The sequence below is a fragment of the Mandrillus leucophaeus genome, unplaced genomic scaffold, assembly GCF_000951045.1.
Source record: "Mandrillus leucophaeus isolate KB7577 unplaced genomic scaffold, Mleu.le_1.0 Scaffold143, whole genome shotgun sequence".
In the NCBI taxonomy this organism is placed as follows: Eukaryota; Metazoa; Chordata; class Mammalia; order Primates; family Cercopithecidae; genus Mandrillus; species Mandrillus leucophaeus.
The window spans coordinates 5630207-5643936 of NW_012101399.1; the positions used below are offsets into that span (position 1 = coordinate 5630207).

General features: G+C 32.3%; 1 protein-coding gene across 1 annotated transcript in view; it reads right to left on the bottom strand.

Annotated features, from left to right (window-relative positions):
• The window catches only part of COL3A1 (collagen, type III, alpha 1), a 37457-nt gene extending 24039 nt beyond the window's left edge, over window positions 1-13418 (bottom strand). Inside the window, exons 1-5 of the mRNA XM_011974262.1 lie at window positions 13170-13418; window positions 2968-3170; window positions 2683-2733; window positions 2135-2248; window positions 769-849 (exon numbers count right to left, since the gene is read on the bottom strand). Of these exons, the coding sequence (XP_011829652.1) occupies window positions 769-849; window positions 2135-2248; window positions 2683-2733; window positions 2968-3170; window positions 13170-13248 (528 nt within the window). The 5' untranslated portion in view covers window positions 13249-13418. The remainder of the gene's footprint in view (window positions 1-768; window positions 850-2134; window positions 2249-2682; window positions 2734-2967; window positions 3171-13169) is intronic.
• Window positions 13419-13730: the final 312 nt, after the last annotated feature.

Here is a 13730-nt window from a genome sequence, read left to right on the forward strand (position 1 = left end):
CATTACTGTAATGAAATTCTCACAGGTTCCATATAAATTATTAATAAATGTTATAAAATGTTGTCCTGAATTCCTAAGGAAGGGAATTAAAAATCTGGAAAAATTAGTACACAACGCTATGAAAATCCCTGCAATGTTAGGATTATATTGCACTGGTGAAGAAGCAATTTCTTGCTTGCCAGCCAAACTCAGTGCAGAAAAACATTTATTGGCACACTACAAATCCTATAATCAGTTATCTAAAATAATAATGTAAATCAACTATAAAGTCCATAATTATGTTGATATATCTATCACAGTTAATTGACATAGAGATTTATATGGTCACACAAGAATCATCATACACAGGACAATTGATTGATCGTTGTTCAGAAATACAGATTAAACCAGAAAACCTTCAGCATGCTGAAAACAGTATGCTTCACTTTTGTAACATGCTGTTTGTAAATACTGATAGCAAATTTATAAAACAATAGCTTGTATATTTCCTTTTTCTCTTATAAAGACTTTCCTGAAATGTTAATAACTGTTGACTTTGGTTTTTGCTTTTTAGTAAAAAGTTTATATGTGATTAAAAATTGGATTAATAATGTGAATGAGATAGAAAGAACATGATAATGCTACCATTTTCTTTCCCAACCTTATTAGAAATAAGCTATTTTGTACAATTCCATAAAAATACTGAATTCCTAGAAGAGCAACCATTCAAGATTTTACAAACTGGAAAGATAATAAAGCTCTAAAATGCTGAGAAACATTTGTACATACAGCTGGTCCAGGATAGCCACCGAGTCCTCCTACTGCTACTCCAGACTTGACATCATATGAATCATACTGGGGAGAATAGTTCTGTGGCAAGGAGACCAAACAGATATGATCATTTTAATAGACAGTTCATAAGTCTTTTAAAAAGCATTTAGAAGTGCATGCAACATCTAGTAACCACTGATAGGTTTTTGTGTGCCAAAAGATGTGGTATGTATTAACTAATTATCTTGTTTATCCTGTTTTTCTGTAGATTTAGACATTAGATATCCTACAGAAGCATTTTCTTGTGTGATGCACAAATCTTTCCACTGTGTTAAACGTTAGTTTCCCCCAATTTTTCCTATTGTACTCTTACTTCAGCTGTTATTTCTAAGCAGTATCTACATCATTACAAACATAGGATCATAGGCTGATTGAGGCCAAAAGAGTCTCGAGATCATATAATTACACCTTCTCATTTTGAGCAAAAAAAAAAATGAAGTCAAATTATTTTTTCAACACTTAATGATACAAGTAAAATTCATACCCCCTGGATTCTGGTTAATATGACTAAAAGATTCACTCAAAAATAAACATCTCCACAGAAAATAAGTCAAAATTAGTAGAAAGGCTCACATGCTTATTGGATTTCTTTGAAGCTTTTTTAAAATTCTAAGTTTTAGGTCTAGAGTTAGGTTCTATTAGGTTACTAGAATAAGAATAACTTAGACAATACACTTTGGTTCTTGTTGAATTTCTTTTCGAAAAGCACTTTTTAACCTCACAAAGATTTGTATAATATATTTTCTTATTTCGCCTAATTCCATGCAGCAGAAATTTTGTCATACTTATTTATTTGGTTGTTTTACATGCAGATTTATTTGGTTGCCATGCTTCAGGAGAAGCAAGATGTGCTCTGAAGGATTAGCAAGAGCAGTTTCATAGGCAGAAATAATCCTGTTCAATAGGAATGTTCACAGTTCTTCAACTTCTTTTTGTCCAGACTTTTAGAGGCTTTGACATTGGTGTTAGTAAGAGAATAAAGTATAGATACAGTACTAACTAAATTATGTAGGTTAATTTTTTTCGTAAGTTGATAGTTCACTTCTTAAACATAATGTGTATGCTATACATCTGCTGAGAAATTGGCAACTTTTCTAAGTATATAGGAGCAATGACATTAGCATTATGAGGACGAATGAATACTTATAAAGCACTTAGAATAGTGCCTAATACATAGAATCACTAAATAAGGATTTATTAAATACATAGAATCAGAGAACAGATACAAAGAACTCATAATAGTGAGATATAATATAGAGTAAAGAAAGAAGATGGACTAGATAGTTTTATGAGGGGATTTTTTAAGTAACGTAATTTGTTATACCTGAGGACCAGTGGGGCATGATTCACAGATTCCAGGGGGGCCAGGAGAACCAGGGGAACCTGGTTGTCCTGGAATACCAGGGTCACCATTTCTCCCAGGAATACCAGGAGGGCCCTAAAAAAAGAGGTAAAAATAAATTAAATAGTGAAAAATCCTGGTGATTCAGAATCATTATCAGATTGTTGTTTCTCCACTTTATAATATTAGGAATCAATACAAGTAATATATTTTCTTTATAACACATATTTTTAATCAAAATCGCGTGAATAATTTAAGTATAATGTATTCCTTTGCATATTGACCTATATATTTTATTTAAACTGATCATGGGGGTGAAGACATAATATGAAGTTTGGGAAATTGAAATCTTTACATGTACAATTATGGATTCCCAGTCTGTTGTTTGGTGCCATTATTCAAATATGTGGTAATAAAGATAATGTATGATGAAAGTTCAAATCTAGAAAGGGTATGAACAGAAAAAAAGCAAATTCTTACTAGAATTATCATTAGTATTAATTTTATTCTACTGAAGAATGTTTACTTACTGGATCTCCCTTGGGGCCTTGAGGTCCTTGACCATTAGGAGGGCGAGTAGGCTAATAAATGGAAAATAAACAAGTTAAAGAAGACAAGGAATTTGCATATTATTTCTTAACCCAGATTCTAAGCAATACTTATCTTTACATTGAAACATCCACTTTTTACTTGTAATACAAACATAGCTATTTGACGAACATGACTTTCATTTCCTTTTAGGCTCCTATGATATAAGAACTATTCGTGTGTCTAAATATGAATGTTGAAGGTGTACAGTTTATCTTTGAACTCACAGCAGTTGGAGGCTGCGGGCAAACTGCACAACATTCTCCAAATGGAATTTCTGGGTTGGGGCAGTCTAATTCTTGATCGTCACATATTATGTCATCACAGAGAACGGATCCTGAGTCACAGACACAAATTTGGCATGGTTCTGGCTTCCAGACATCTCTATCCGCATAGGACTGACCAAGATGGGAACATCCTCCTTCAACAGCTGAAAAACAAGTTAGATGACATGAAGTTTCCTCAGGTTTTGCTGAAATGTGATTTTTGTTACTCTGTCAGGGCTACCAACAATAGCCAAAGTTGAAATGGTTTGAAACAAATAATTTCTTCCTTTCATTAGAAAATGATATTTGTCCTACATAATTTGCTAAGTCACAAGGAATTAATTAAAATATCATATCTGCTTATTATCATAAAATTGGCATACCATAGTCAATTTTCCTTAAGACCAACAGGTATTTCAATTTCATTTATAGTAAGAATTAATATCAATGTATATCACACAAGCATTTAAACATTTATTTATTAATGGTACAATTGAAAATAAGCTTTTCTACCCAATTGCTATTCTTTGTCTTAACAGCAGATGGGAGCATTAAACTAAAAAGATGATTTTGTCACTAACTCTGAAGACTTTCTGGATTTTATTAACCTAGTTGAGAAATTCAGGGGAAAACTGAGCTAATCTTGGCACCATAAAACTCTACCAGATTTTCCTGGGAAAGCTTTAACAGAACTTATTGTGTGTATCGAATGTCACTGTTAGCTCTGTTTGGCATTAGTTGGTCAACATGATATGACATAATACATTGTATATCCCATATGGATGTAAAGACATTTCCAAATCACCAAAAAGAAAAGAAAAAGATGTTTTTAAAATAAATATTGGCAAGGAATAAGTAAAAATAATAGGGAAAATATGAATCATAACCATCTGTATTTGTGGCTTAAAATGGTAAAAAAAATTGCTTCAACCAAAATTTTAGACTTGCTTCATAATTATATACAAGGTACTGAAATTTCAGCAGCTATTAACTATGAATCAGCTTAGGAACTGCCAAAACAAAACCTGGTCTCAATTCTTAAAGCATTAGCTGTGTATTGTGGTTAAATGCAACTTTAGTTCTTGACGATTGGTATGATAGTTTGCCAGTAATTAAGTAAATAAATAAGTTTCTCAGCATCTGCAAAAATTTTTGCAAACAACAAATGATGCACTGTTCAGTAATTTATATTTTTGTGAGACAGTGAAATTTTTATTTTCTCAAAGTCAAGATATTTAAAATATCTACTGAAGGAGGCCTGCTTCCGAGTAGGCAAGTAGTTCAAAATTAGTTTTTGCTGCCTAGTGGTCAAGAGGCCTTTTAGTGATCCTAAGATTTTTCCATCTGGGCATGACATGCAGCCACAAAAAATCACCTTTTCAAGTTCTTGTTTCTGTATCTTCTCTCTGTCTAGGGTAATAATAATTTAGGTTCATATTTAAATGAGTTGAAATGTACAGCTGTTTTAGTAAATGTTCACCAAAAAGAATTTCAAAACCTAGACTCTAGGGACTACTGAAATTGCTTCCCCCTCTCATTTCCATGTATGTGTTCTGACACAAATTTAATGATATTGTACAACACACTTGATCTATTTGAGAAGATAGATAATCCATTCTTTCTTCATGTTACAATTTCTCAATGTAGTTTACAGCTAATGAAGGAAAGCTTCATTTTTTAAATGCAATTTTAAGTAGGCAAATAATTTGTTTATTTAGAAAAGTTATTCTAATTCCTCCTCTATGTTTGAAACACATATATGATAACATGGGATATATTTTCTATATACATTTCCTAAGCTTTTAAAGGAGCATTTCTTAATTCTTAGTGAATATAAAAGCTGAATACCAAAATGCTTATCTCAGTGCAAATGAAGTAGGCCTATTTGAATGGTGTTATGGAAAACATATTTAAGAGAAGAGCAAACAGTCATTGACACATTGGTGTGAAGAGTAATAACGTAGGTGAGTCTATGCATTAAACTCATTACAGAACTGGCATCTTATATTTAAGTACTAAGTTCACCAGTTTGCAGAAAAGGTCTGAAAATTTGGGGTTGGAAGATTGTGCCATAAAATTACATGGAACACTGTAATTACACTGGTTCCTTTTCTCAAAATGAACCACTTAAAAATTTTCTCCAAATCAACTTTATATGAAATGTTCCTACAGATTAGTTTCAGCTCAAGGTTTTCCCATTAATAATGTGTATTTTAAGCTCCCCAGATCTATCCTCAAAAACATTGTTAGATTGTACGGATGATTCTTTAGATTTTTGCCCCTGGATCAGGAACATCTTTTCACACTTAATACAGCATGTGGGTTATGAAAAACAGCTATTGAATACTAAAGGCCTATTAAAGACAAATGAAGATAATAGTTAAAGCTAGGCTCAAACATTTCCTATTTTAAGTATCTTCTATGTGTTCTTGATCTGCCTAGAAATTAACATAAATGCTTTTCCTTCCTGTTTATTCAACCTCCTCTGTTTATGTCTCATTAAGGGTGTCCTCACATCATTAGAAATACAGTACTTTCCATTTGTTCTGCTAATTACTAAATAAATGAGCACAATATTGACATACTAAAATTGTAAATGAGCTTGTTAAAATTGGGTTAAATGCAATGTTGTAAAAATTAAGGTTGTTATTTAGCTTATTGTTTCCAAATTTTACTAGACACATGTTATAGTACTCTTTAAAACACAGTGGCCTCAATATAAAGATTATTTTAGTGCAATTTAAAAAATTGTCATATTCCTAAAATTTTTTTTGCTCTCACCTGCACATGACAGTCAACATGGTGCATGCGTGTTTTGTTTTACTTTAGAAAGTCATATTGTTTTAAGTTAAAGAAGAGAGTTGGAATGCTTAAAAAATAAGAATTAATGCAACTTTGTTTATTGCCGTAAGTTATTTCATATCCACTTGAAATAAATTTGGCTGTCCTGAAAAGTCAGTTCCTGTAAAAACTTGTGGCTGAAAATTAGCCCTTTCTCTGTTTTTCTATCTTAGTTACCTTTGCTGAAAAAATAGAGTTTTGTGTAGCTTCCTTTATCGTTCCATGCATGACAAAATATAGTTAGCAATATATTCTACTGAAAGTTAAGCCTCTTAGATTAATGTTTCATGGACCTAATAATATGTGTGAAAATCATGGCAAAGTCAAAGTCAAGGAAAAGAATATTTTGTTTCTAGAGGAATAAAAATGCTCTAGTTAGCCATTTGCAACATTTAGATATAGAATAGAAAATGGGATTTTGAAATAAGTCATCTCATATTATTCTCTTCATTTCTTAGGAATCTGTATTCAGAGTAGCTTTGGTTAAAATAATAAGTTAATTTTTCCCAAAAATATTAAATAAAAGGCAAATAATTTCATTTTACTATTGGAAAGTAATGGACTTTCCAATTACTTCCGTTATTTTAGTTGTTTAAATCTCTCTGTTCCAATTTGTAATTAATTTTAAATTCCATCTCCCATGTCATTTGGTGTTTCTGTTCCTTACTACAAAGTACAATTCTGAAAGAAATTTACTTGTGATCACACAAGCAATGTATTAAGCTCAATCATCTCCTTGTTGGGATCTATAATATAAAACATATTGAAGCTAACACATGACTTAAACCACTCTTAGCTGCTTCTTTCCTAGTTTTCTATTTTGGAATTTTAGAGAAAAATAAAGCCAGATAACATAGTGTTATATTTTTAGGTGTGCATAAAGCTTACTTTTTTGTGATTCTTTTGTTTCCATTCTTTATGTTAAATTATGCTGACTTGAAGAAATCATATTGTTAGGACAAAAATGCATATTATGTTTGTCTTAATACTATTTTTGGAGCAATATTATTATTATTATTCCCTAAAGCACCTAATTAAATTAGTTAATTTGGCTTGAATGAAAAGTGAACATTTTTTCCTCTTCTCTTCTTACTGAATCCTTATCTGGGAAAAGATGTATAATCTGAAAATCTAAGAATCACAGATATGATTTGTAAATTATCATAATTTATTTTCATTACTTTAGAAAGCTGAATATTTTGTACATGTGGGTATTTGGCATTCATACAGTTTCCAATTGAAATATGTTTAGTTTGCCTTTTAAATGATACTGTTTGGAAAACATAAATTTTAATAAAATATTTTTTCTGCTGCTTATATCTTTATTACAATATCTTAAAATATGTTAGATTACTTAACAAAAAGGGCTCTGAAGAAAGTATCTGGAGACATTCTAGGTGAATAATTTTAATTTAAAAGCACTGTTTTGCATAGACAAGGAAGATTTTATTTATTCCTGCTACCTCCAGGAAAAAAAATTGATAAATTATCAGTTGTAGATATTTTCTTGTTTCATATTTTATAGATATATGATTTTTCAATCTCCAGTTAGAAATGTCCTTTAAGTTGATTAATATTTTATCCTGTTAAAAATAAAAATAATTAGATAATTAGAAAATTTAAAGTATCTTATATCTAACCAACAGCAATTGCATGTATAATAAAATCTGCTTAGTGTCAAATTATAAAAACATTGAAGAGAATATATTCTACTTATTACAGTTGGCAAACAACTGTAAATTGTATAGTTTTATAAATAAAATTTTACATTTCACCATCCTTATCACTAACTTACTAAGTACTTTAATTTCTTCCTTAGAGTAATTTTATTTGCCAGCATTAGTAAAACTAGTGCTAGGTAGAGCTTGTATAGTACCTCCTATCTTGTAGGCATTGCTCTGAGTAGTTTGGATATCTATTTTGCTTCATACTCCCAAAGGCCTTATGAGCTTAGAGCTGTCATAATCCTAATTTTACAGATGAGGAATCTTAACCACAGAAACATTAAGTAATTTCCCAAGGTTACACTGTCAGGGTAAAAAAGATTTGAATGTAAGAAGGCTTCCTCTAAATTTGATACTCTTAATTACTGCATTCTATTTTCTTTCTGCTATTTCAAAACTGAATATCATTAAAGAAGTCAGCTCCAAAGCTCTGTCCCATATGATTTTTTATCACTGCAAGGTTAAAATCTGAATCTAGATAGGTATATTTTTAAGGAGAACAGTTCTCTGCCAAATATCTTTTCTATCGGGCCTCAAAACAGGAAGATGCCATCTGGAGTTAAATTCTCCTGTTTATGTTCTCTTGACCTTATGAAGAAGGGTTACATCTCTAAAGCCACCCTGGTGACATTCAGACCACCAACAGAATAAATGTGTGACTCAGAAACCCTGCATACGTTTTGCTGTATACAAAAAAGTAGGATTCTAACAACAATAGTACCAGACAGAAAAGACTTCTGCATCCAGTGCAAAAATATGTTTAAGATGTCTCATTAACATACTGTTTTTCAGAAAATATAGTTATTAAATGATTCCTATTAATGCTTATCTAAGTTCATTAGAAGTTTTCATTGAATGAAACTCGAACCTTGTGAACATGCTATGCAATTTCAAAGAGTATATCTATGATTTTAATTTACTTGAGAAATGCAGTCTCTGTCATCCTCCACAGAAAATACTATACAAAAACAGTTTCAGAAAAATGTATGCCATTTTACTCAAGCGGTACTTTCTTAACACTAGAATTCAAGGGAAATTTAACTTTTAATAATTTCTGGATCTCTTTGATGTTTATATCTTTTGGGCATTTTGACTCGTCCTCTTTCAACGTTTCATTTTGCTCATTAAGACTACATTTTAAACATCAGTGCTTGACCTCAGTCATGGAAAAAAACAAGGGTTTTATTAGTTAATCTGAAAGGAATCCACTTCTGCTGTGTTTTCATTAGACACAGACTGAAACTCTGGTGGTTAATGTAACTCCCCAAACTGCAGTTCACAAGTGATTTATGTAAGAATAGCTATCTCATTTTTTCCGTTGTCATCTTGACATGAAACAGGCAAAGTTTCCCCTTTGAAAAGTCTGGAGAGTTTTTTTTACACTATATGACCCTTTTTTTTTTTTTTTTTTTTTGAGCGTGGAAACAATGGGATTGAGCTTTTTTCCTAGGGAAAACTTTTACAAGAAACAGTTCACTGAGAGGGTTCCAGAAAGTTATTGTAGACCTGGAAACTTTACAACTGTTCCTCATGTCCAGCAAAAGCAATAACATCTTTCATCTTTAAAGCTTTAATTCTTAAGCAATCTGCTTTAATCACTTCAAGGCGGTGATATCACTAGATGTTACAAAATTAAAGAGCTGGGCTACATAATTTTTGGAACTCTGCACCAAAGAAGCCATTCAAAATGGAAACTGGAGTTTCGGTAGATGGCACTCTTTTCTCTGAGTGACAACTCAAGTCCAGCATGTGACTGTAGATGTAGAACAGGGGCTTTCCTGAGGAGCTGTCCTTTAGCCTCAACTATAATCCTGGTAAACTCACAGCCAATCATTCTTGATTTTTAAAAAGAAGCCTGTAAATAAGACATCAATCCAGGAATCTGAATTAGTTAAAAGGCATTTAATCACAGTCTTTCCTTCTTTCCCAGAATTATTCCAGTGGCTTTGCTTTCTTGTCTTATAATGCTGAATTTTATTTAATTCCAGAATTTAATAAAAATACCTTTTTATGTGTAGGCCTTTAGATCATCTAAAGAGTATTCAACATTAGATGAGCTAAAGGCCTATACATAAATAGGTATTTTTGAAAATCCAAATTTTTCAAAGCTCTGGTATTACCTGAGCATTTTTCCTTCCCTAGAAATAAAGCTCAGGTAAGGAAATACAAGTATCATGAATGAAAAACACAAAGTGTTGTATTATAATACTTTATTTACTCACACAGAACTGGTGATAATTTCTTTTAAAATAAGATCCTGAGCTTCTGGGCTTTAAAAAATAAATGTTCTACTCTCTATAAAATTGAGTATTAAACAGAAAAATACCTATTCTTTCTTCACCTTTAGAAACGCATTATTAGCTCATGTACTTTCTAGGACGATATATGATTTTTCAGTATCTCCTTTCAATGGCAAATAGTTACAAAACTAAGAAAATTCAAATACTCTAATTTAATGTGTGTTCTGTAATTATCTAAGACTTAACAGAATATTGGTCCTAGCTTTGACTTTGTCATTTTCTAGTTTTGTAATCTCAAATAAAGCACTGATCCATGTTAGGTGACTGACACTGAGATGTGTGAGCAACTGTGCATCCTCTCCGCTTAAAAATGCAGTTGTTCCTAAATTTATAACATTTTCCTGTAGTTCAATGTGTTTAATTGTAGGGACAAATGCAAACCAGAAAACCTGAATGTTACCTGAGCCAGTTATAAATTCCCTCTTAAAGCATAATGAAAAATATACTCTCATGACATCTAACAAGAAACTGATTCTCTGAGTCCATTTACAGTTTTAAAAATCTCAAACAACTAAAGGTCCACAGTTTATTTTACTGGAATTATCACTGTAGCAAAATATAGAAACTCAAACATTAGTACGCATTTAATTAAACTAAAGTTTCTGTTTCTGCCCTAATGAAGCAGTATTACTTAGTAACAGCTGTCTATAATCTATCTAGCAATTAAGCAGCGAATAAAATACTTATTTCAAATAAGGACTACATCAAAGACATGAAAAATATATTTAAAAAATAGTCATATGTGGAATTTTTTAAATGGCCATAACATTTAAGCTAATTTCCAAAAAGTCTCTGAATACTGTTACCATTGTGTTTTTGTGTCAGTATATGTGTTTGCAATATTTATGCGTAGCATACTAATTTCCTTAGGAAAGCAGTGTTAACATTTAAAATTCACGCATATGATTTTTTTAAAGCTCATTATAAACTACTGAAGCCAGCTACGTAACATTAATATTGGCATTCGTTATGTAAATGGTAACCTGGCTTGTCAGCCACTAGGTGACGCATCTTTGCACTTAAAATTTGGCATGTTTATAAACTACAGGAAATATAAAACAGACCATGTTTCTCCATTGGTGGAATATAACACATGAATTAAATACAATTTTCACAAATTTGTAAGAAGACCAAAATTCTTTTTGAGGACTTCTTTATACCCAGAAAATGCCTGTGAGTGAACTAGAAGTGAGTGTTCATTAGAGCTGTGCTGTCTCTGAAGTTATGAGGACATATACAAGAAACACCACCCTAGAACTTTATGACCGTTCTCAGTGTGCTGAATATTCAGATGCCTCCTGTAACTTTTCCAAACCTTATCTAATAGCAGAATTTTCTTGTAAAACCCACAGGGAACGTAAGATGTACTGTCTTAAGTCAACTGAACTTTACTTTTATTCATGACAAAAAAAAATATAGGCTGTACAGTTCTCTTTCAACTCTTTTTGAGCTTAAGAGCACACAAACACTTATCAGTAAAATTTTATATTTATTGATTATTTTTTGCATCTAAAGAGAAAAAGGGAAATAAATACAACTTAATGTGATGACAAGGTACTGTGTCAAACACTTCCCCTCTAAAGTTGGACTGGGAAGAAAAATAGCCACAGGGCTTACAAAAAGCTTGCAACCACTAGGCAACTACAAATACATTGCAATTTTTTGAGCTAAAACCTCCAAGTTTGTAGTCTTTTCAATAAATGGGTGGTGGGGGATAGTAGTCATTTGGTATCCTAAGAAAGGACTGTGAGTTGTAGCATCTCCTGGGAGGAGCAGGATAGGGAGGAAAAGAGGAGAGGAATAAGAAAGGAAGAAGGATTGCGAGTTCAGGGGAAAGAAAGGGCGAGGAGGCAAGGAGAGAGAGAACTAAAAAAAGAAATGGAGGCATAAGGAGGCAACATGGGGAGTAGGGAGGGAGGAACAGGCAGGGAAGACAGAGGAGGAGAGAGGAGTAGAGATAGGCTTGCCTAGGGAGGGGTGGGGTGATGAGTGAAGAGAAGTCTAAAGGAGCCAAAAGGGGTGGAGAGAGATAAGGAGGAGGGGAAAGGGAAGGAGAGGAGGGGTAAGGAGGAGAGGAAATTAAGGGAACAAGGAATATGGGTGTTTCTTTTCTTTTTTGTCCATGGGCTGAATATAACTGAAGACATTTCATTGTATATCTACCCCTCCCCTCATACACACATTTACATGTATTACCTGTGAGGACAACAAAGACATTTGATATTACAAACAAAAAACAAATTATCATGCAATGTCTTTTGCAAAATCTATAAGTTTAAATGTAACCATGTTTAGTCATGTGCAGTAAAAATTCTCTAGTAATTTCCCCTAGCTATCTTTACATTTAGCATTTAAATATTTATTTCTGTGGAAGTTTGTATTCCAATTTGTTCAGTATTTTCATGACTATGGTAAATAAAAGAATATTTTCACATAAATAATGAGACAAATGTATTTTTAGGAGAAATTAGAATATGAAAAACATCACATGCAATTATTAGAAAATACAGCTAAACAGCTTTCTGAAGTCAACAGTACTAGTATCTTTACCTTGTTTGTAGCAAAGTCAAAACTCCTGTTGAAAACATTTTTAAAAATATTTTCTTCATTAATATGAATGCAGTTAAAATGTAGAATATGTGGAAAATATTAGTCCCTTAACATCTTGCTACTAGAAAATATGAATTAATCAATCATTCTCGAAACAAAATAAAAACAGGAATAATAAAATATTTTAGCAGTTTGATCCCTTTGAAGAATATTTATAGGTATCTTGTTGCCGTTTTACAGAAATATATTCAATGATTCTGATAATGCATAGTACCTTCCTTTAGACTGTTCTTAATCCATGGTATTTGAAACGCATTCTTATTCAGAAAACAATGCTCGATATTCTAACCTTACAAAGAATCCAGCAGACAAAGAAGAACATAAAATTATTGCAAGAGACCAATAACTTCCAGACTGCCTGGGGAAGTATTCCAAGATGTTAACAATCCAGGAGGGAAAAATTTTAAAGCCATTTTTAAAAGTTTCCAGTGCCTTCAACATGAAAACAAGTTAGTACAAGAACATCTTATCTTAAACAACCACAGAACTCTTAAATACACACATAACACTATTATTTTTCAAGTAATGTAAAAGCACAACTATAGTCAGTTCAACATTTCACAATTTGGAGCTTATAGAGGAAATTATCTTTAATCTGGCAACTGATTTTCCCCCTTTGCACCCCTCTTTGTGAGGAGAAGAAAAGACAAAAATCCCATAAAGTTTCTTGAAATCAGTACCTACTCACCTTCCTGTTGTGCCAAAATAATAGTGGGATGAAGCAGAGCAAGAAGTAGCCAGCTCCCCTTTTGCACAAAGCTCATCATGTCTAAATATCAGACATGAGACTCTTTGTGCAAAAAGGAGAAAAGAAAAGCAGTTCAAAGTAGCACCATCAAGTTGTTCCCTGCCCTTCAGCACCGGGCCCGTCATAAAACTCAGCCACTGAGATTCCTTTGCTTTGGCCTTAAATAGGAAAAAGTTTGGCTTCCCTCACTTTCCAGCCCCTTTCTGAAATATGAGAGCCGCACCCATCCCCTCAGCAGTAAAAGAAATGATAAATATTTCTTTTTCCCTTATAGAAGACACAACCCACAGTAACAAAAAGAGCACATCTGGCGTTTGTATGCATCTGCTTATGTAAAAGTTTGTTACATATTTCAGTCTTACATATATGTTTGTATAACTTAGGAACGTATAGAAATGCTCTGCCTTGTTTTAATATATACAATGTAAATGCATACATTTTTATTTCCCCTTATAAAGTTAACAACTCCATAATTTTGAAAAATTGCTGGATGCCCATTCA